This window comes from Cupressus sempervirens, chromosome 3, assembly GCF_028749045.1.
Source record: "Cupressus sempervirens isolate cs-2001-9-10 chromosome 3, ASM2874904v1, whole genome shotgun sequence".
Lineage (NCBI taxonomy): Eukaryota > Viridiplantae > Streptophyta > Pinopsida > Cupressales > Cupressaceae > Cupressus > Cupressus sempervirens.
The window spans coordinates 935,389,175-935,409,286 of record NC_143120.1 but is presented as its reverse complement, the minus strand read 5'-3'; the positions used below and the strand labels follow the sequence as shown (position 1 = coordinate 935,409,286).

General features: G+C 36.4%; 2 protein-coding genes across 6 annotated transcripts in view; both read left to right on the top strand.

Moving 5' to 3' along the window:
- Nucleotides 1-20,112, top strand: part of LOC149569825 (uncharacterized) — a 217,515-nt gene that overhangs the window by 70,419 nt on the left and 126,984 nt on the right. The window contains exon 1 of one of the 5 annotated variants that reach the window (XM_089822550.1): nt 19,875-20,026. The exons of the other annotated variants lie outside the window; for them this stretch is intronic. Within the exon in view, the coding sequence (XP_089678676.1) occupies nt 20,003-20,026 (24 nt within the window). The 5' untranslated portion in view covers nt 19,875-20,002. Of the gene's footprint in view, nt 1-19,874; nt 20,027-20,112 lie in introns of those variants that run through there. 5 annotated transcript variants of the gene reach the window in all.
- On the top strand, nt 19,097-19,856 carry LOC149569826 (uncharacterized). Its single transcript, XM_089822554.1, has 2 exons — nt 19,097-19,470; nt 19,621-19,856. Exons 1-2 carry the CDS (start codon nt 19,240-19,242, stop codon nt 19,726-19,728), a joined length of 339 nt encoding a protein of 112 aa, XP_089678680.1. The 5' UTR covers nt 19,097-19,239; the 3' UTR covers nt 19,729-19,856.

Below are 20,112 nucleotides of genomic sequence, written 5' to 3'. Positions count from 1 at the left end.
GTGGACTACCATTCTCCCATGGAGACACAGGCAGATGAACATTTTCCCATGGACTACCATTCTCCCATGGAGCCGCAAGCGGATTTTCTTGTGGACTACCATTTTCCTGCGGAGACACAAGCGGACAACCAGTTTCCCATGGAGACATAGACGGACGACCATTTTCCCATGGACTACCATTCTCCCATGGAGACACACGTTGATGACCATCTTCCTGTGGAGATAGTAGTACGATAATAGATAATTGTCTATTATCAATTAATGGTAATCTATTTGTAATCTAGTGTAAATATTAGAATGTTTCTATTCTAATATTATTCAAGCTTTCTTTCAGCTAGAATAGAATGTTTCTATTCTTTACAATCATTTCCTAAGGAAACATCGTTCAATTCTTTTGTATATAAAGAGCTTTTGGTCTCTATTAATTATAAGCAAGTATTTTACCAGTTACTTCGTTATATGGTATCAGAGCATGGTTAATCTTAATTGAAACTTTAAGATCATTATTTTCAAAATAAATTTTTCCTCACTGATTTGCTGCACAATACCATTTTTTTAGGCTGAGGTTTTTTGGAAGAACATAGTTTGTAAATCGTGAGCTAGGGATTGAGGATCTAAAGATTGCGATTCTCACCATGGGATCTCTCTGCAAATCGCATTTTCTATAGGCATTTTGAACCACACATTTGGAAAGGGCGATTTCTCCTTTGCTAGCGTCCAAAAACCGTAACATTTACCAACACAAAGGGTCGTGTTTTTATGGCTTTTATTTGTAGATGACTTTTGCGACCTCAAATTTGCATATCTGCCATTTGTAGAGATAAATCTCCACATCTCTAGCACTATTTAGTGACGTCTCCACCTCCAATCGAGCGCTCAAACAAAAATAAGCAAGTTTTGTCCCAATCCGTAATTTTTTTTGCTCATTTGATTTCCATGGCTGCCGACCTGGTTTTTTGCTTGAAACCATAGTTTTTGAGCTCAAATTTTTTTTTGATTCCAGATTCTTCGTGGGTTTTACAAGAGCTCAACTGGGTTGTTAGATTTTTCTAGGCACCTCAATTTTTGTGCTTCAATTTTTGAGCCAGCGGATCCAGAAATCGACAACATATTCCTTTGGGTTTTTTGAGCTATCTTCTAGGTCCCTGTTCAAATTTTCTGGGTCTTCCATTTTTTGCCTCGAAGAATGTGTCTTCAGAGATTTTCACGTTTTTAAATTGAAAAACGTGCCATGGCATCTTCAACAAACATTCTGCTCGAGCACAACTCAAAATTCAATGGTCGAAATTATGGCACTTGGAAGCAGTGGATCATCGCAAATTTTGAATATTGGAATACGGATCAACTTGTTCTGGGTGTTACGAAGCGTCCGACAGCTCCTAGTATTGATCAGAATACATGGGATTTGAATAATCGAGAGGTTGTGATGCTTCTCAAATTATCCATGGCTGATGATCAAATCTCTCAAATTCTATCAGGCAAGACAATTGTCGAGATATGAGCACATCTCAAAGGTCTTCATGAGACTTCCGACAAAGGAAAAGCTTTCTTATTGAAGATGTTACATCCCAAATTTTGCCCAAATTTTTTAATTTGATCATAACTGTTACTTTAACGAATTATTTCTTTTCATGATCATGGGAGATGAGTTAGTTATTTATATACGTTGTACCAACTGTTAACGAATTATTTCTTTTCATGATCTTGTGAAATGAGTTAGTTATTTATAGACATTGATGAAATGAACAGTAACCTATAACTATTATTAGATGATTAGCAATTGTTTGATTTGAATTCTATTATTAGATGATTAGCAGTTGTTTGATTTGAATTAACGATCGATATGTTTTGTTTTGAATTACTATGGAATTAATGTTTTGGTGAGAACGTTTTGCTTGGGTGATTGCAGCAGAAGGTTGAAGAGAGGGGAAGCATTGCTAAATGAGTTCATCAGAATAGGATGGTCATTTGGTTCAGTCATTAGGATCGGCAGGTATGACCTAAGACTTCCTTGGAAAGGATACGAAGACTTGTCCACAGGTTACATTATGTGACCGCATGAGCTATCAGGGAAACAATATAATAATAAAAAAAAGATAATCTAAATTAAAATATAATACATACCTTTAGAGATTGATTATTAAATTTTATTATCTTATCATTATAATAAACACTTAAATACGAACACATAAATATAAAAATGAAATGACACCAATAAATTATAATAATATAATCTAATGATGTCACCTCATCAATATACTTATGTGAATGTGTATAAGAGCATATTATAATAATAAAATAAGTTTATAACTCTTCAACTCCTCTTTATTTCTTTTCCCCCTTTAATTCTCTCCTTTTCAAATTCGAATTTATGCTGTATTCGAATGGTCATCTTGAAAACTGATGGTAGCCGAGGAGTCTCGACGAACCATTAAAGAAGCTATGAATTGATTAGAGGATCATTTCTCTTTTCATTCTGCTATCCTCTCCATTTCTCTGTTTGCTGTGAATCATTCTAGGCTGGGTTGGACGTTCACAGCCTGATACCTTCAGTATTTCTCTCACCCCCAATTTCCCAACTTTTCTTTAGTTCTACCAACGACTGTATTATCAATTAGTGGGTGAACAGGAGTTCCGGTTGAGGGCAAGAAAGCCATATTCAAATCACAGGTCACATGACTCAATTCTTTTTTTTTTGTTTTTGCTAAGTAAAAGCCCGACTGTAGTCGGATTACTCTTTCCAGTGTTGAGTGAAATACCATAGTCATTGAATTTCTTAGTTCGTTTTCCATTGAATATAATGCCTATTGACAGTTAGTATAAAATGATAGGCTGAGATTAAAGCAAATATGTTTTCAAGGGCATAACTCCATTCTAATCTGATTTGAGTATCCATCCTTAGCCGACTGAGATAAGTTATGGTATTTTGATGTTGGTCCCTTGCATTACATTGAGAACCTTGAAGATCTTCATTGAGTATCCTTGTGAATACAACATTTATGATTTTAACTAAAGGAAACTTGATTGATTGTGTGAATCAACAACAATGCACATGCTATTACAATTTTTCGAACAAATTCAGAATACTTGAAACACCGAGGAATTCACCGGCAAGATGCCATAGAATTGGTGAAGAGGTATAGATAATATCAGAATGCACATAATCTTACGAACACCGAGGAATTCACCGGCAAAGAAGCCATGGAATGGTGAAGAGGTGTATATAATAACAAGGTGATCATAATCTTTCAGACACCTAGGATTCACCTGGGCATAGAAGCCACAAAATGGTGAAGAGGTGGAATTAACTTGCAAAAATCAATAATGAAATCAGATTTGAATATTGAATAATTAATAGCTCATGCATGTCCCGGTAATGGAGTTTGTTGTCAAGTTGAGTGGTGGAGATCGGGTACACGAACCCAACTGAAATCCTTGGCCAAGGTAGTTTTAGGCATATGTGTCAATCTTGAGATCTCTTGTTTGTCCGTAGATGTCAGTTATACAGGTATAACTGATGGGGCACTCAACCACCTGGTAGCTTGGATGGCTGGACTGAAGAACATCCTAAGCCTGATCTTGAGGTAGGGGGGGCCATTCTAGTAAGTTAGGATGTGTAGGGATAAGTATTGTCTGAGGTTGGGAGGTTAAGCCTATGTCAATGCTTCTCCTCTCACCAATGCCGAGCCTTGAACAACAAGATAAAGGGATTCTTCTATTAATATTGTATGTTTGTTTTACACTTTTACTTTTAACCCTTAGAAGAATAATTAGATAGTTTAGTTTTCTAGATAAAGTAAATATTGATATTTACATTGAATACATTTTTTCAGTTGATATAATTCAGTTAAGAAAGTTAGTCGTTACTTTATTTTTAGTTGAATATGTTATTAGTTAGAAATGGTTAAATTGATAGCAATGTCTATAAATTTATTATTTCCTTTTGTTCTTGTTATATCAGCTGAAAATGAAATACAATTAGACTAGAAATAGTTACTTTTATCATAGTTATATTCGGCTAGTAGAAGTCATCATCTTGTGAAATGGAATCAATTACTTATTAAACAGATTATTAGGAGTTCAAAATTGGTTAAGAAAATTTGTTTGTTACAGAAGAACACTTTGTTTTCTATCATCATGGATGAGCGAACAATGCTCCAGGCACACCTGAATAGGATTTAGGAAATCTGTGATCGGTTGCTTGCCATTGGTCGCAAGATGGAGGAAGAGGAGATTGTGGTTATCACTCTCCAGAGTTTACCAAAGTCCTATGAGAATTTTATCGAGACTCTCATTGTCACGTCTTCTGGTGTCGATCTAAAATTCACTGATCTCTGCACACTTTTGCTTAGCAAGATCGGTGGAAACAACAATTCGGTACCAACTCTAGCTCTAGCTCCATAGAACAAGCCTTTGCTGCAAAATCCTTTCAAAAGGATAAAGACTTTCAACAATCATTTCAGCAGAAGTCTTCTGCTCTAGCATCAGATGGTTCCTGGAAGAAGAACATTCAATGTCACAATTGCCACAAGTTTGGTCACATGAGGTTTGAATGTTGGAAATGTATAGTTGCACAATCTAAGCAATCAGGTTTGCAGCCCAAAGCAAACACCGCAGAGTACACTGAGCAAACGAAATTTGCCTTTACGTCTTCATGGCTAAAAGACTTGCAGATCATGTGAAGTCATTTGCCTGGTACATTGATTCAGGTGCCTCTCGTCATTTCACTCACTACAAAGCTTGGTTTATTGACTACCAGTCTTATTTAGACTCGGTTATTTTTGGTGGCATAGAAGAGTACATTGTTGCCGGCAAAGGCAACATTCAGATCTAGTCTATTGGGAGGAATCTCATTTTCTTGGATGTGTACTATGTTCTAGGGATGGAACTAAATCTATTCTCAGTTAGTCAGTTGCTGCGACATTCCCCACAGTTGGATGTCACCTTCAGTTCACATCAATGTACCATCACTGATAGGGTGACTCAGTTTATTGTTGCAGTAGGTCTTGAGGATCATGGTCTTTTCCGACTTACCGATTCTCGGAGCTTAGCTATGGCTGCTTGACAGTATTTTGTTAACACACTTTGGCATCAACAATATAGGCACTTAAATGTGCGTTATCTCTCACAACTTGCTCGGGAAGGGCTTCTCCTTGGATTGCCAGAGATTCAGACTTAGCAACTTGGAGTTTGTGATGCATGCCAGGCTGGGAAGCAACATTGCACACCTTTCACTAGTTGCGATTCATGAAGAGCTTCTTGGGTACTTTAGCTTGTTCATTCCAATATTTGCAGCCCTATTGCCACTCCTTCTGTTCTTGGGTCCAAGTATTTTCTGTTGTTTGTTGATGATTTTAGTATAAAAATGTGGGTATATTTCCTTAAAAAAAAATCAGATCCATTTTCTATATTTCAGAAGTCTAAACTTTTATTTGAAAGAGTTTGGGAAATCTATTATTACTCTTAGATTAGACAATGGAGGTAATTTTTTTCTAATGCATTCTCTAGCTTCTTGGATACTCATGGCATCAAATGCCAGTTAACCACACCCACACACCACAACAAAACAGTGTAGTTGAACGTCGGAACAGAACAATTATCGAGATGGCTCAATCCATGCTTGAATATAGACATGTTCCGAAGAAGTTTTGGGTAGAAGCAGTCAACACTGTAGTTTATCTTTTGAACCGGTCATCCATAGTGGCAGTCAAAGGTAAAATTCTGGAAGAGGCCTGGTCAAGTCGTAAGCCTAGAATCAGTCACTTAAAAGATTTCAGCTCCCTTGCTTTTGTTTGGATCCTTGATGCGTCACACACCAAGTTGGATGCCAAGAGTCAGAAACTCATAGTTGCTGAATACAATAGTCTTCACAAAGCTTACCGCCTGATCGATATTGAGACATGTCGTCTCATCTACAATCGTGATGTAGTCTTTGATGAGCAGCAAGGACCTTTCATGCTTGTTTTTCCTGTTCCTAATCCAGCAAACTAGCTTATGAAGGCTCATGATTTGGGAGTTAGGCTTGCATTGGGTCCACCTGATGAGAGGGCCCTAATAGCTCTTGCAACTCCATTTATACTAGTGATCCATGTATAGACACCTCCAACTTCTCTTGTATCTCCAGTTATACCAGTTTTCCCTGTACAGACACCTCCAACCTCTCGGGTATGGTACATAAAAATTGATAGGTACCTCAGTGATCAAGGCTTCAAGAGGAGTTCTTCAGACTCAATTTTTTACATTGAGACTATTGACAATGACATCATCCTTCTGGTTATTTACGTGGATGATTTGATCATCACTGGTAGTTCAACATCTTTGATTCAAGGAATCAGATAGAATCTATGCCAGTGTTTTGATATGACTGACCTTGGGCTCATGCATTATTGCCTAGGTGTTGAGGTTTGGCAACAATCTTCTGGTATATTCATCCCTCAGTCCAAATATGTCAAGGCTCTGTTAGACAAATTCTGTATGCAAGATTGCAAGCCTGCATCTACACCTATGGAGAAAGGTCTCAAGTTATCAACCAAGTCTGATTCTCCTCTTGTTGATGATACTACATACAGGCAACTAGTAGGCAACCTCATCTACCTCTTTGCTACTAGGCCTGGCATCAGCTTCGTAGTCAGCCACATCTCCCGCGTTATGACAGCTCCTAAGGTGATCATTGGATGGCAGCAAAGCGTGTGCTTCGTTATGTGAAGGGAACTTCAGAGAATGGACTTCTTTACTCTCGAAGTTCTAATCCTAGACTCAGTGGGTTCACAAATTCAGATTTGGCAGGCTTTGTTGACGATAAAAAGTCAACTTCTGGATATGTGTTTAGTTTGGGATCCGGTGTAGTCACATGGACCAGTAAGAAGTAGCAGGCCGAATACAGGGATTGTTAAGGTAGGATGTGAAGTTGTTTGGCTTCGTCGGATGCTTGGGGATATGCAGATGTCACCAGTAGGACCAACTACTTTGTTTGTTGATAACGAAGGTTTTATCAAGTTAGCCCGAAATGTAGTCTTCCAAGAATGAATTAAGCATGTGGATGTTCACTGTCACTACATACGATGGTTGAATACAGGGCAATAGATTTCCAGTATGTTCCTACCACAGATCAGACTGCAAACATTCTCACCAAGCCTCTTGGTCTTGATAAGTTTGTCAAAGTTAGAGGACAGCTTGGTTTTGTAGATAGATTAACCATTAAGGGAGGTTATTGTGATAATAGATAATTGTCTATTTTTAGTTAATGTTAATCTATTTGTAATCTAGTGTAAATATTAGAATGTTTCTAATATTTAGTTAGCATTAGTTAGCTATAGCTTTTTTAGCTTTCTTTCAGCTAGAATAAAATATTTCTATTGTTTACGATCATTTCCTAAGGAAACATCGTTCCATTCTTTTGTATATGATGACCTTTCGGTCTTTGTTAATAATAAGCAAGTATTTTACCAATTTCTTCGTAATAGACAAGTCACTTGACCAAGTAGAAAATTAAAATTACAAGGAATTTCCCCCTATTTTCATTGATGGCAACCCATATTGATACACAAGCTTCTGGTTAGGGCTCCGAGCTTGGAGAGAGAGTCTATTTATAGTAAGTCACCTCGTTAGGTTCATAAATTGTCTTTCTTCATTAAGATTACTCTGGCGTTGTCAGATTTTGATTTTGATGCTTCTTCAGTTGTTTTCGCAAGACGGGTAAATTATTATTCTTCATCTAAATATGTTGAGGTTGTTATTTTTGTTGGTGTTGTGTGTTGATCACCTTAGTATTATAATTGGAATCGGGATGAAAGGAATTAAATCGTGGGCACAAGAAACAATGGCCTTGTGTGTTAGAATATTATGTTATGGTGGAAAAGGTCAATTTTCAAGCCAAAAGCTAAGTTACCGTATTTGCTCTTGAAGGGACAAAATCAAAATTCGATTCGCATTGAATCGAAGTTGGTCCTAGTTCGATCCAAATTCGCCAAATGCTTGCTAAATTCCCTATGGGTTCTTCATTTCGCACCCTAGACAAATGTTAGCAAATTTCAAGCGAATTTGGGAGTCGACAAAAGAGCATGGATGGAATGACAACAAATTTCGAGCGAATTTGGGCATACGACCAAAAAACGTTTGACCTTTTTATGGTTTGGAAAGGTGTTTGTTACTTTATTATAGTCGTTTTTATCTCATATTCGCACCCAACCCTAAAACAACGCCCTCCCCCATATTCACACTTATTACGGCGGTTTGTTTTTGCATTTCAACTTTCTGCTCGCGATTTGTTTTTTCATTTGTTTTTGTGCGGTTGACTCACCTTCAACTGTGTGTGTTTGTTCTTGAACCAAAGGTCCAAAATGTTGACTCCAAAGGCAGCGATTGCAGAGGTAGTGGTTTGTATTTGATACCGGTTTATTTTTGATAGCTTCAACGATTACTCCGGAGGTTGAGGTAGCGGTTTGTATTTGATAGCTTTGTAGCAAATAACAGAGGCAACAATTTCTTCTCCAACTCTAGAGATAAAAAAAGAGGTAGGGAAAAATCAAAAATTGCATGCAACTTGTTAGATTTGAATTGTTCCAACTTCTTACAAATTGTTCTTAGTATTTTAATTTTCATTATGAACTTATTGATATATGCTAAGAATCCATTACAGTTTAGTTTGAGTACATAAATGATCTTTTTTCATATTTAATTTTTTGTTTTATTTATTGTGTAATTTTAAATTTTTTTTGTAGATTCTATCATGGCTGCAAGTGATTCTATTGGCAATAATCCCCACATCAAAATTGACAGATATTCCCCACTTTGGGAACATGTGCAAATGATTTCGACCAATGCCGGGTGGAGGAGGTTATTTGTGGATTTGTAGCCATTACAAGGAGGAATTTACTAACTCTTACAGTAGAGTAATAACACATTTGTGCTTTATTCCTAAAAAAGGCATCAAATTTTGCACCGGGAAGCCAAGAGTAAATGAAGTACTACCTAAAACATTTCTTCCAAATCACATTGTAAACAAATATATTCAAGAACAGAAGCAATCGGAGGAATCTGCTGGGAGGGTGAATTCTTCACATCCGTTGGAAAGGGGTAGGCCTCTAAAGAAAGGAAAGACATCATCTATGTCTTCAACTACCTTTTCTAGTGAACCACCTGCAGAGGGCCATTCATTATTGCGTCGTCCTCAACAGCAGATTGTAAGTAAAAGAGTAGTGGGACCCTTGGAATCATCATTCCAAAACGAAGCTAGAGAAATTGCTGATCATGCCATAGCCAGATGCGTTTATGCAAATGGATTGTCATTTAATGTTGTTCGCTCACCGTATTGGCAATACATGGTGAGGGCAATTAATGTGGCTCCAAATGGGTTCAAGGACCCTGGGTATGAGAAGGTATGCACCACTTTATTGGATGATGAGGTGGGGCATGTAGAGAATGCCATGTTGCCCATCAAGGATGCATGGGTCGAAACAGGTGTGACAATATTATCAGATGGATGGAAAGATGCAAGGAACTGTCCTTTGGTGAATGTTCTTGCAGTGTCTACAAGACGTGCAATGTTTCTAAAAGCTGTGGATTGTGAAGGAGAGGTAAAGGATGGTCCTTTCATTGCAAACATTCTCATCCAAGCTATCAAGCAAGTTGGCCCTCAAAATGTTCTTCAAGTAATAACTGGCAATGCAAAGAATTGTAGGGCTGCTGGCTTATTGATCGAGGAGTGATATGAACACATTTTTTGGACACCTTATGCGGTGCACTCACTCAACCTAATGCTGAAAAAAATTGGCACTAAGGTGGAGTGGATTAAAAAAATGTATGAAAAGGCACAAGAGATTTAAATATTTGTCACGAACCACCAAATGACACAAGCCATATTCAGACAATTCTGGAGATTGGAGCTCTTGAAGGTAAGTTGAATTGTTTAAAATTTAAACATGTTTTAGAAATCTAGCCACTTTAGTAAACTTTCCATGTTTTCAAATTTTTATTCTATTACCGTTTTGATTTTAAAAGAGGTTGCTAAGACCCAATTTGCCTCCAACACGATTGTTTTGAGGCACCTAAACAAGGTTAAAGACGCATTGACTAGAATGGTAACTAGTGCTAATTGGAGCGTATGGAGGCAATCTAATAGTGATAAAGCAATTGCCATAAGGGATTGATACTAAATGAATCTTGGTGGGATTGTGCTAAGTACCTTCTAAAGATCACTGAGCCTATATTGAGCATGATCCTATACATTGACATGGATAGGCCTTGCTTGGGTGAGGTATATGATGGCATTGGTTCCATGATTGAGGACATTAGAAATATCATAAATGAGAAAGAGAAAGATCTTGATGAAAAGTTCTTCAAGGAGCTATAGTTAATCATGATAGAGAGATGGAACAAAATGTTTACCCCTTTACATCTACTTGCCTTTGCATTGAGCCCCAGGTTCCATAGCCAATCAGTCCTCAAGGGGATTACCACTCGAGTTCCCCCATACAAAGATCCTGAAGTTGCTCAAGGGTACAAGGCAGCCCTTCGAAGACTCTTTCCTGAGCACTTACGACCTGCAGCGAGGTCTAAATTTATGAGTTTTACGAGCACCAATGATTGTGGTCTTGACGCTCTTTAAGACGAACAATGCTGATGCTCATAAATGGTGGTACTTCCATGGCCAAAAATACCAACAATTGCAGCCCATTTCCATCAAAATTTTTTCACAGGTTAGTTTTTTAATCTTAAGATTCTAATTATTAGTTTCTTGTTGGTAAATATTTAAAACTCTAATCTCTAGTTTATTGTTGGTAAATTTGCAAATCTTGATAGGTTGCTAGTTCATCATCATCTGAGAGGAATTGGAGCACATACTCCTTCATCCACTCGATAAAGCACAACCAACTTAACTCCAAGAAAGCAGATAACTTGGTGTTTGTGCATTCAAACTTGAGGCTCACAACTCACAAAGAGAATACTTACAAAAAAGGAGAGGCAAAACAATGGGATGTCGAACTAGAGGCTGTGGAGTTGGAAGTCCACTTTGATGCACTTGTGATTGAAGATGGTGATCCTGAGATACATAGTACTGATGGAGCTGATCTTGAGGCTACGGCGGAGACTACGGTTGAAACTGCTGATGCTAGTGGCACTAATTGTGCTTCTAACCAGCAATTGCCTAATGATGATGAATTCTTTGATGATTTTTGATGACACATTGATATTTGTAATTTGATCATATATGAGTCTATGACTGATTATTGATTATGATTCAGTGATTAGTAATGTTGTCATTGTTGTTTTAAAGACTAAAGTTTTCAATTGCAACATTTATATGGTATTATGGTGGTATATTTTGACATTTTATCATGCCATTCAAACAAATCATTAATATATGCGGTGGTTGAATTTGCTAAATTGCTTTAGATTAGCATAGTGGTGTATAAACTGGTATGCTGCAGCATATTTTTACATATATATATATATCTTTAAACAAAAAAAAAAGAAACAAAAATTCTTGTACGAAAAAACCCGAACCCAGCCCAAAATTTTTTTGATCAAATTTCGAACCCGAATGTCGAACCCGCATCGGAACCAGCAACTTAGGCCAAAAACAATTAATGAATTATATTATAATGACACTTTATTATATTTTAATGTTGTGTGGGGGAAGCTTCTTAAGTGAAGTCCATTTGGGAAACTTGTGCCATTTGGAGATTATAAATACGAGGATATTTGATGGGAAAGGCATCTGATTGATTATTTGGTGTTGTTGCCTATGAGGAGTCTTTGAGTTTGTGCCCTTGCTGAAGTATAAGGGTTTTAATCTGCAGTTCTTGAGAACTGAATGGTGCCTTCTTCCCACTGCTGAGGTATAGTGTAAATTGAACCGAGTCTTCGATTCTAAATTTCGTGCCTTTCCTTTCTGTGGTTACTGTTGCTAGGAAAGTGTTGGTTGGAAGAACTGTGCGTGGTAATTGTTCTGTAATAGATTACATAGACTCTGCTATTGTGCATCTGGGGTGTCAGATTCTTGGCATTTGATAACTGCTGTGGGAAGGTCGATCTGATCTGACATTGAGATATCCATTTTGTGAGTAGAGGCGAATTGTACAGGTGATAATTGAAGTATCAAACATTGTGTTGATTTCAATTGATCTCTGCAATTTGTGGATTGAGAATTTCATGAATATCAAGTGTTTGAAACATCTGAGAGCAAACGCCATAGTGAGCTGCCTTTGGGCATACATATCTTTCCTGTATTGGGTGGTCTGTGTCTGAGTTTGGATATAATCTTTTCAGCTTTGTGAGACGCCTAGACAACCTGTTGTTGGTGCGTGGGTTTTGGACTGTTAATGGTGATCTACTTATGCATTTGGGACACCATTGTTGTGAGTGTTGGGCAACGTGGGGACTGTTTGAAATGATAATTTTCATCTAAATGTGGCAAATTACTGGGCAGCATTTAGCAGCATTTCCAAGCTGCAAATTTATTGGTCAATTTATCAGGTGCTCCAAATGTCACGATTCTCCTACAGATAGACCAGGTTCTGAAAATAATATTTCTGATTATTGAGCATTAGTTCGTGATTGTAAATGACTAATAAATCCCAGAAAGTGGTTGATTCAGTCTCATTGAATAATTCAGTTTCTTTTCATATTTAATAGTGACTGTCACATTGCAAGTAACACTTAGCAAATACTACAAGTGCAGGAGCTATTATCGTTTGGGTGGGGAATTTGTGTTTTAATGCTTTAAATATTTTGGGTTTATATCTCAAACAAGAAAATGTGAATGTTAAACATCTGGAAACACATATTACATAGTGTTGCAGCATTACAATGGTCTTCGAGCTTACTTGCCAAGTGTTTGACAAAATGTCAAACCCTTGAAATGTGAAAGAAATTGATGCTTGATTTAACTATAACCAAACAGGGGTATTTTTTTTTGATAGGTAACCAAACAGGGTTATTACATGGACTGAGATGTGACACTTTGTACATGACTGTTCCAATGGGTGATAAGAAAATGGATGAGGTCACTCCAAATGATTATCACATTACATTATTTGATATTGGACAATCCAGTAAAAAGAAGAAGTGTTAGAAGTTGAGGAATACTAAAGATGCAATTGAGGAAAGAGTGGATAAGTTGGAAAAGGGGAAAAAAATGTGCTAGAATCGGAGAATATGAAGTTGAAGGAGTACATTCACATACACATAGTTGCACTTATTGCAATAAATTCTAGACGATGATAATTTCCAGCGCTTTAACACAGATAAGTTGGCAACTTATCGCTGATAAATCAGCAATAAGCATGTAAAATATTGCCAGCAGACGCATAGTAGGATGCTGGTAGTAAAACAAAATTCCATTATGCATTTTGTGAGTTGTATGTTGTTTTGGCAAAAAAATTCCTCAATGACCTTGTCTTTGTGTAGTATAACCAATGGTTGTGCCCAAGGAAAGTAGAAGAAAGACCAGTTGGTCCACTTGATTTGTATGACATAGATATTAACTATGATTGGACATTAGAGGAGCAACCTCCATCGTTTATAGAGGATAAAAATTAAAATCTACGATTCAGAGAGGCAGGCTGTGGAGGAGGGTGGAAGAACAGTGGGATTCGATGACATTGAGGAGGATGAGGAGGTTGGGGATATTGAGGAGTCATTGCTAGAGTCAACACCATCTACATCTAGGATGGAGGTCAAGTCCTTGTGAGTTGTGCAGAGGGAGAAGGTACAACTAGAATAGTCTTATAAGACTAGATCCCCTAATCCCATAGTTTTTACTAGAGCTGCTAGGAAGGGGAAGAGGAAGAAGTAAACTATTTTGATGTTTTACTTCGATGTAGAGGCATGATTCCAATATATTATTAAGAGAAACTACACATATGGGAACAAAGTATGTGTTCCTAAACTTGTCTCAACACCATGACGAATCTTGCAACCTTATGCCTGGACAAAAAAACCCAAGAACATTGGACACCTTCTGACTGGGGATCTTTGATCACGAGACCATCCATTATAGACCTTCACAACACACTTTCCAACCACAAGCAGCATATACATTGGAGAAAGCAAACTTTATCATTGGCTGTCCTAGTAGACTGTCCTAATTGCTTTACTTGAGACAAATATTATCATAGTAGGGCTAATATATGTTAAGTTTGTAGCTTCAGTCAGATTGATTCGATCATGAGATACAATGTTGATGGTAAATCATCATATATATATATATATATATGTTATATTATATTATATTATATATATGATTATTTATATTATTAATATATTATCTAATGATGATTAACCTTAGAGACATGTCTCTTCTCATATTTATGGGTCTTCAAATCTGCATTTGGAAGACACCAATAACAATGACAGTGTTATTACAATTGCAGTAAATGATCATATAACCTTAACATGGTATCAGAATCAGGCTGCAAACATAAGAGAATAATAATCAACGATATGAGAAATGATATTTTTTGGCTGCAAAAGATTTTAATATTATTGACATCGAATCTGTTAATTCTGATCAGAAAATATAACAAAATAGTCAGTGAATGAGAGAGAGAACACCTGCATAGGAATTCAAGATAATTAACATCGTATCAAATAATTCTAGAACAAAATTAATCACACACGGGGATGGAACTACATAGAAAGAACATTGAATATCGAGGCTTCCATTGTAGATTTCAGTATAACTTACCAATAAGGAAATAGTTGAGTATTGGCATCAAGTATCAGGGATTCCATTGCATTCCAACAAAGAACTTTGCAAGTAAAAGGCACTTGTCGAGACATCACATTGTTGAGCAGCATAGTCTGGCAGTTTAATTATTTGAGGAAATATTTGTTTGTTGGGTCAAAGGTTCACATAAAATATGGACAACTATATTTTGAGACTTAGAGAATCATATGAAATCCTACGTGCCTTATAATTCAACTAGTTCCTGTGATGTCAGTTTGAATCGTCTGAAATATTGAGCCCTTATAGATTGAACAATTTGAGAGGTGAGTTGTAATCAATATTAAGAATCAAGTTAGAATGTCAGCCGTAAAAGAACAATTCAATGAAGATTAAAGAGTATTTGGAAATTCTGAAATTTTCGTGGTTGAATCTTCTTATAAATTGGAATATAGAGCACGGAAATGGGTTAGATTTACAAAGCACTTAACCATTCTAGTATGGGTATGAGCGATATTTTGGTTTCTATTTGTTAAGAGACTTCTATTATGATTTCTCATGGCAGAAGGGAAGTGTAGGGAAGTAGTGATTTTTGAAGATGCCAAGTTTGTCTCGAGTTGTGCAAGGCTGAGATACCTATTTTCATCTTGGGGTAAGCTTGTGATATGCCACAAGAACCACTTATGATTTTCGTTATCTTCTATCGAGTATGGAAAGAAGGGATCTATGAACCATACACTAGAGCCAAAACAAAGTCTTGGAAATCTTATGGAGCCTATAGAAGAACGTGACTGTTGAGAGCTAAACTTAAGTCACTTCAAACAACAAATGCCATCACACTTATTCCATGGATTACACTTTTGGTGTTGTCATGTAGCTTCTGTATTACTGGAAGACATATTCTAAAGCTTTGTGTCCATTATTACAGGTCATGTACATTTTGTAGTTGGACTTGAAGATCTTTTCTTGAATAATCTATACATAATTGGAATATATTAGAAGATCAAAAAAAAAAAAAAAACACTATTGAAGTATCAAGCGATCACAGAAGTCTAAATTTGCCCACTTCCAATTCCAAACAATAATATAAAGGTTTCAGATATTTAATTTGAGAAGCAGAGAAACACCATCCATTGATACCCGAGATAGACTAGAGTGCATGCCAGTATACTCATTTTTGACATTGGGATAATATGACTACACAATGAATGGTGAATCTACTCTTGGCATTGCCTTTTGTTATCTATCATTATTGGAGTAAGATAGAAGCATATATAGAATAGAGGTTGAATAAGATGGTCACTACTATAGTTGCAAGATTATAAATACATTTCAGAAATGGAAATCCGTCAGTGTTAAATAGATAATAATATATAGCACATCTTAGTATTGTGAGTTAGATTGAACGAGCATGTTGCTGAAAGCAATATATATAGAAAGTACACAAACACATTGTCAACCAGTTATTGTATCCCTACTTATCAAGTAAAAAAATAAAGGATTACCTTGATTGTTTTGACTTGGATAATAAGAGGGACCATTACATCTCATATTTTATTATTGATGGTTTATCATGTTGTCTTGAGTACAAAACTTTTTCTCTAAGTTTAGTTCGTTATTTAATTGGTTAGAATTGATCAACCAATCAACTCCAATTAATATAATGAATCCTTTTACTGAAGGCTTTCATCGAGTCTTTTTCATTTTTTTGTTTGTCGAGCTTTTGCTTGATTTTTGAGGCCTTCATCGTCCTTTTCTTTGTTTTTTAGTGTGTTCTTTGTTTTTAGTTCTTTGGTTTTGCTCAAGTCATGGCTTTCTGTTTCCCCTTCGATTCGATCTAACTTAGAGCTTAATCAGAGTTGTTAGTTAAAAGATATGGCCATTTTAGTGCCCGAAAAGTGGACGATGCAACAATACGAATTAAAAATATCATGCTATATTTTTAATTTGACATTCACTTTTTGAAAAATATAACTTAAATTCACTTTATGTTATGTTTTTAAGTTACTTTATCAATTAAATTTTCACTTAAAGTAACTATAGTGCACTTTATGTTATATTTTTAAGTTGAGTTTTTTTTTGATTTTTCACTTAAGTGACTCTATTAACTATATAGCTCAATTTAATTTTTGACATTTAAATCAAATGCTTTAGTAAATATTACTTATTAAATGATATTTACATGTTATATTGTTAATATGATATGAAAATATAATTTATGTCCCATTTAAGTAATATTTTGTGGAAATTAAATTGATATATGCTTATTAAATCACTTAAAGTTATCCAAAGTGGACTTTTTATATGTCATTATATGTAAAATCCATAGTTCCAAAAATCGCCGGAATTGCCGATTTGGCTATAAGATTCACGACTCCCGATTTTTTTGGGATCAGAAATCGCTGGCGGCGATTTTTTTGTGAATCGCCCGAATCGCCCAAATCGGCGATTCATGGCAAAAATCGCCAGAATCGCCATCGGGTATCTCCAAAAATCAGTTGCGCTAGCAAGCATAAAAAGTTGGACTTAAAAAAAAAACACATGTTTTATTTGCTTTCTAATTTGTCTTTCCTCTTTGTTATAACCCTAAAGAGCCTTCTATTTGCTTAACATGAGTGGAAGAGAGGAAGAGTGAGAGAGAAGAGAAAAGAAAATCCATAGGTTTCCAACCGGCAAGAAGGAAGAGCACCAAAGAGATCAGAAGTCCATCTGGGGAGGCCATAAATTGCATTGGGAGCATTGAGGAGTCAATATCAACACTCAACTCATTTGCAAGAGGTAAGTGCTGGTTTTTTTTTTGCATGTTAGTGTATTATGCATTTTTTGTTAAATTTTTTTAGTGTTCATTTGCAAATCTTTAATTTTTTTATTTCTACTAAATTGCAAACTAGGGTTTGTTGTTTTGTAGTTTTTGTTTATTAGTTGCAATCTTTGATATTTTACATGAATTTTTTTATTGCAGCAGCCCTTTGCTTTCATTTTCCAATTTTCCAATTTTCACAATGGGTAAAAAAGATGAATGTTGGAAATATAATGAAGAGTTTCCTGGGAGAATCAAATATCAAACAAAATGTATATTTTGCAAAGAAAAAATAAATTCGGGAGGTATCTATAGATTGAAATACCACATTGCTGGCATACCTGGCCATGATGTCACAGTTTGCACTCATCAAACTGCTGAGGCAAAACGCACTTGTTTAGTGGCATTAGAAAAAAATGAACAAGACAAGTTGAATAGGAAAATGCAACTTGAAGGGTTAAGAGGTATTGGCTCCTGTGCTCCCACATCCGCAACCGCATCTACATCTGCATCTGTATCTGGTTCCGCATCTGTAGGTTGTGTTGGAGAGGGTTCTTCCAGGCGTCCTTTTCATCCTAGTGCTAGTGCTCATGCGAGTGTTAGTGGTGGTCGGTCTTATACTGAGACAGAGTCCAACACCAACCTATTGCGGCCTAGAGTGCAGAAAAACAGAATGGATAGTTACTTTGTGCCTCGCACTACTCTTGGCTCCCAACTCACGCTTGAGGGCATGGGTTTGAACAAGGAGATTCATGATGCTGCTAGAAAAGAAATTTGCAAATTCTGGTACTTTTGCAACATTTCATTTATTGCAGCCAGGTAATTGATTCTTTTTTCTTTATTATCTTTAAAGTTAAAGTTAAAAGTAAAAGTAAAACTTTAATTATATCTACTTGTTTTATGATTTGAGTTTTTTACATCTAAATTTCTAATCAATATCATTATCTATTTGTGACAGGGCTCCTTATTGGCAGAACATGATAGATGCAGTTGCCATTTGTGGTCCGGGGTTTAAAGCCCCAACTGAGGCCGAGTTGAGTGGATACCTCCTAGATGAAATGGTTGAGGATACGAGGCATGAGCTTGAGGACAACCGAAAGGAGTGGATTGAAAAGGGTTGCACCATCATGACTGATGGTTGGATAGATAGGAGGGGAAGAACACTCCTCAATTTTCTTGTATCCTGTGGAGATGATTGATCATTCTACTTTCTTACATACATAATTTTGAATCGTGATTGACTATTTCAAATTTTGATTTGTTGATTGCTAATAGTAATTATAATTCGTTGTTTTGTTATTTGTAGGATATACCATGTTCCTCAAATCCATTGATGCTTCTACTCATGTAAAAAATGCCACATACTTATGTGAGGGTATTGAGTAAGTTATAGCAGAGGTGGGGGAACAACATGTGGTGCAAGTAGTGACGGATAATGCAGCAAGTTATGTTGCTGCAGGTAAACTTTTAACTTTTCAAGTTTTGAAAATAAATTTATTTGAATTTTGAACTTTTTCTAATTCTGACTTAGAATTTCTAAGTTTCCTAAGTTCTAACATGTTTGAAATTTGAATTTCTAATTAACTTAAAATTGTTGTAGGTAAACTTTTGATGGAGAGGCACCCCACCATATTTTGGTCCCCTTGTGCGGCACATTGCATTGACCTCATGTTGGAGGAAATTGACAAACTTGAGTGGGTCAAGTCATGTGTGGAAAGGGCAAAAAAACATATGCAAGTTTATTTATAATCATTCATTTGTCCTTAGTACAATGAGGAAGTACACAAGAGAGAAAGAGTTAGCTCGTCCAGGGATCACGAGGTTTGCCTTGAATTTCATCACCTTGCAGTCCTTGTTGACATCAAGGGATGATTTGAGGAGCATGTTTGTTGGGCGGGAGTGGATTTCATCTTCCTATGCTATGACCACTGCAGGGATAGATGTGGTGGATTGCATATTTGATGATGATGGTTTTTGGAAACCTGCTAGAGAAATCCTTAAGGTAAATTTATTGCAATTTAATAGTTAATATTTTACAGTGTATTATGCTAATTGTTTAAAACTTTAATGATTTAGTTTTACCTTAAGTTATATTATTGAATTATTCTATATTTAAGTTTTGACTCAAATTTTTGTTTTACTTTATATGTAGGCCACTGAGCCCCTTGTATCTCTCCTACGAACTGCTGATGGGGAAAAGCCCTCTATGGGCTACATAGATGAGGGCATGGATAGGGCCAAGGAGGCCATTAGAGCTTAGTATGCAGGAGTGCAGGAGAAGTATGCCCCTATTTGGGACATCATTGATAGGAGATGGCAGAATCAGCTCCACAGACCCATCCATGCAGAAGCTTACTTTTTGAATCCGGCATTTCGTTTCCGTCTTGACTTCAAGGCTAATGAGGAGGTTCTCACCGGATTATATACAGTGGTCCAAAGGTTGAGTACTGATGAGGATAGCAGTGCTGCAATTATTGAGCTTGATAAGTTCAATAATAAAGAAGGGTCACTTTTCTCTAGCAAGATGGCCATAGATGCTCGGGAAACAATACAGCCAGGTAAAAATTAAATAATATATTCAATATTCATCAATCTAGATTCTAAACTTAAAGTTGATTATGTAATTTTAGAGTTAATTTGTAAT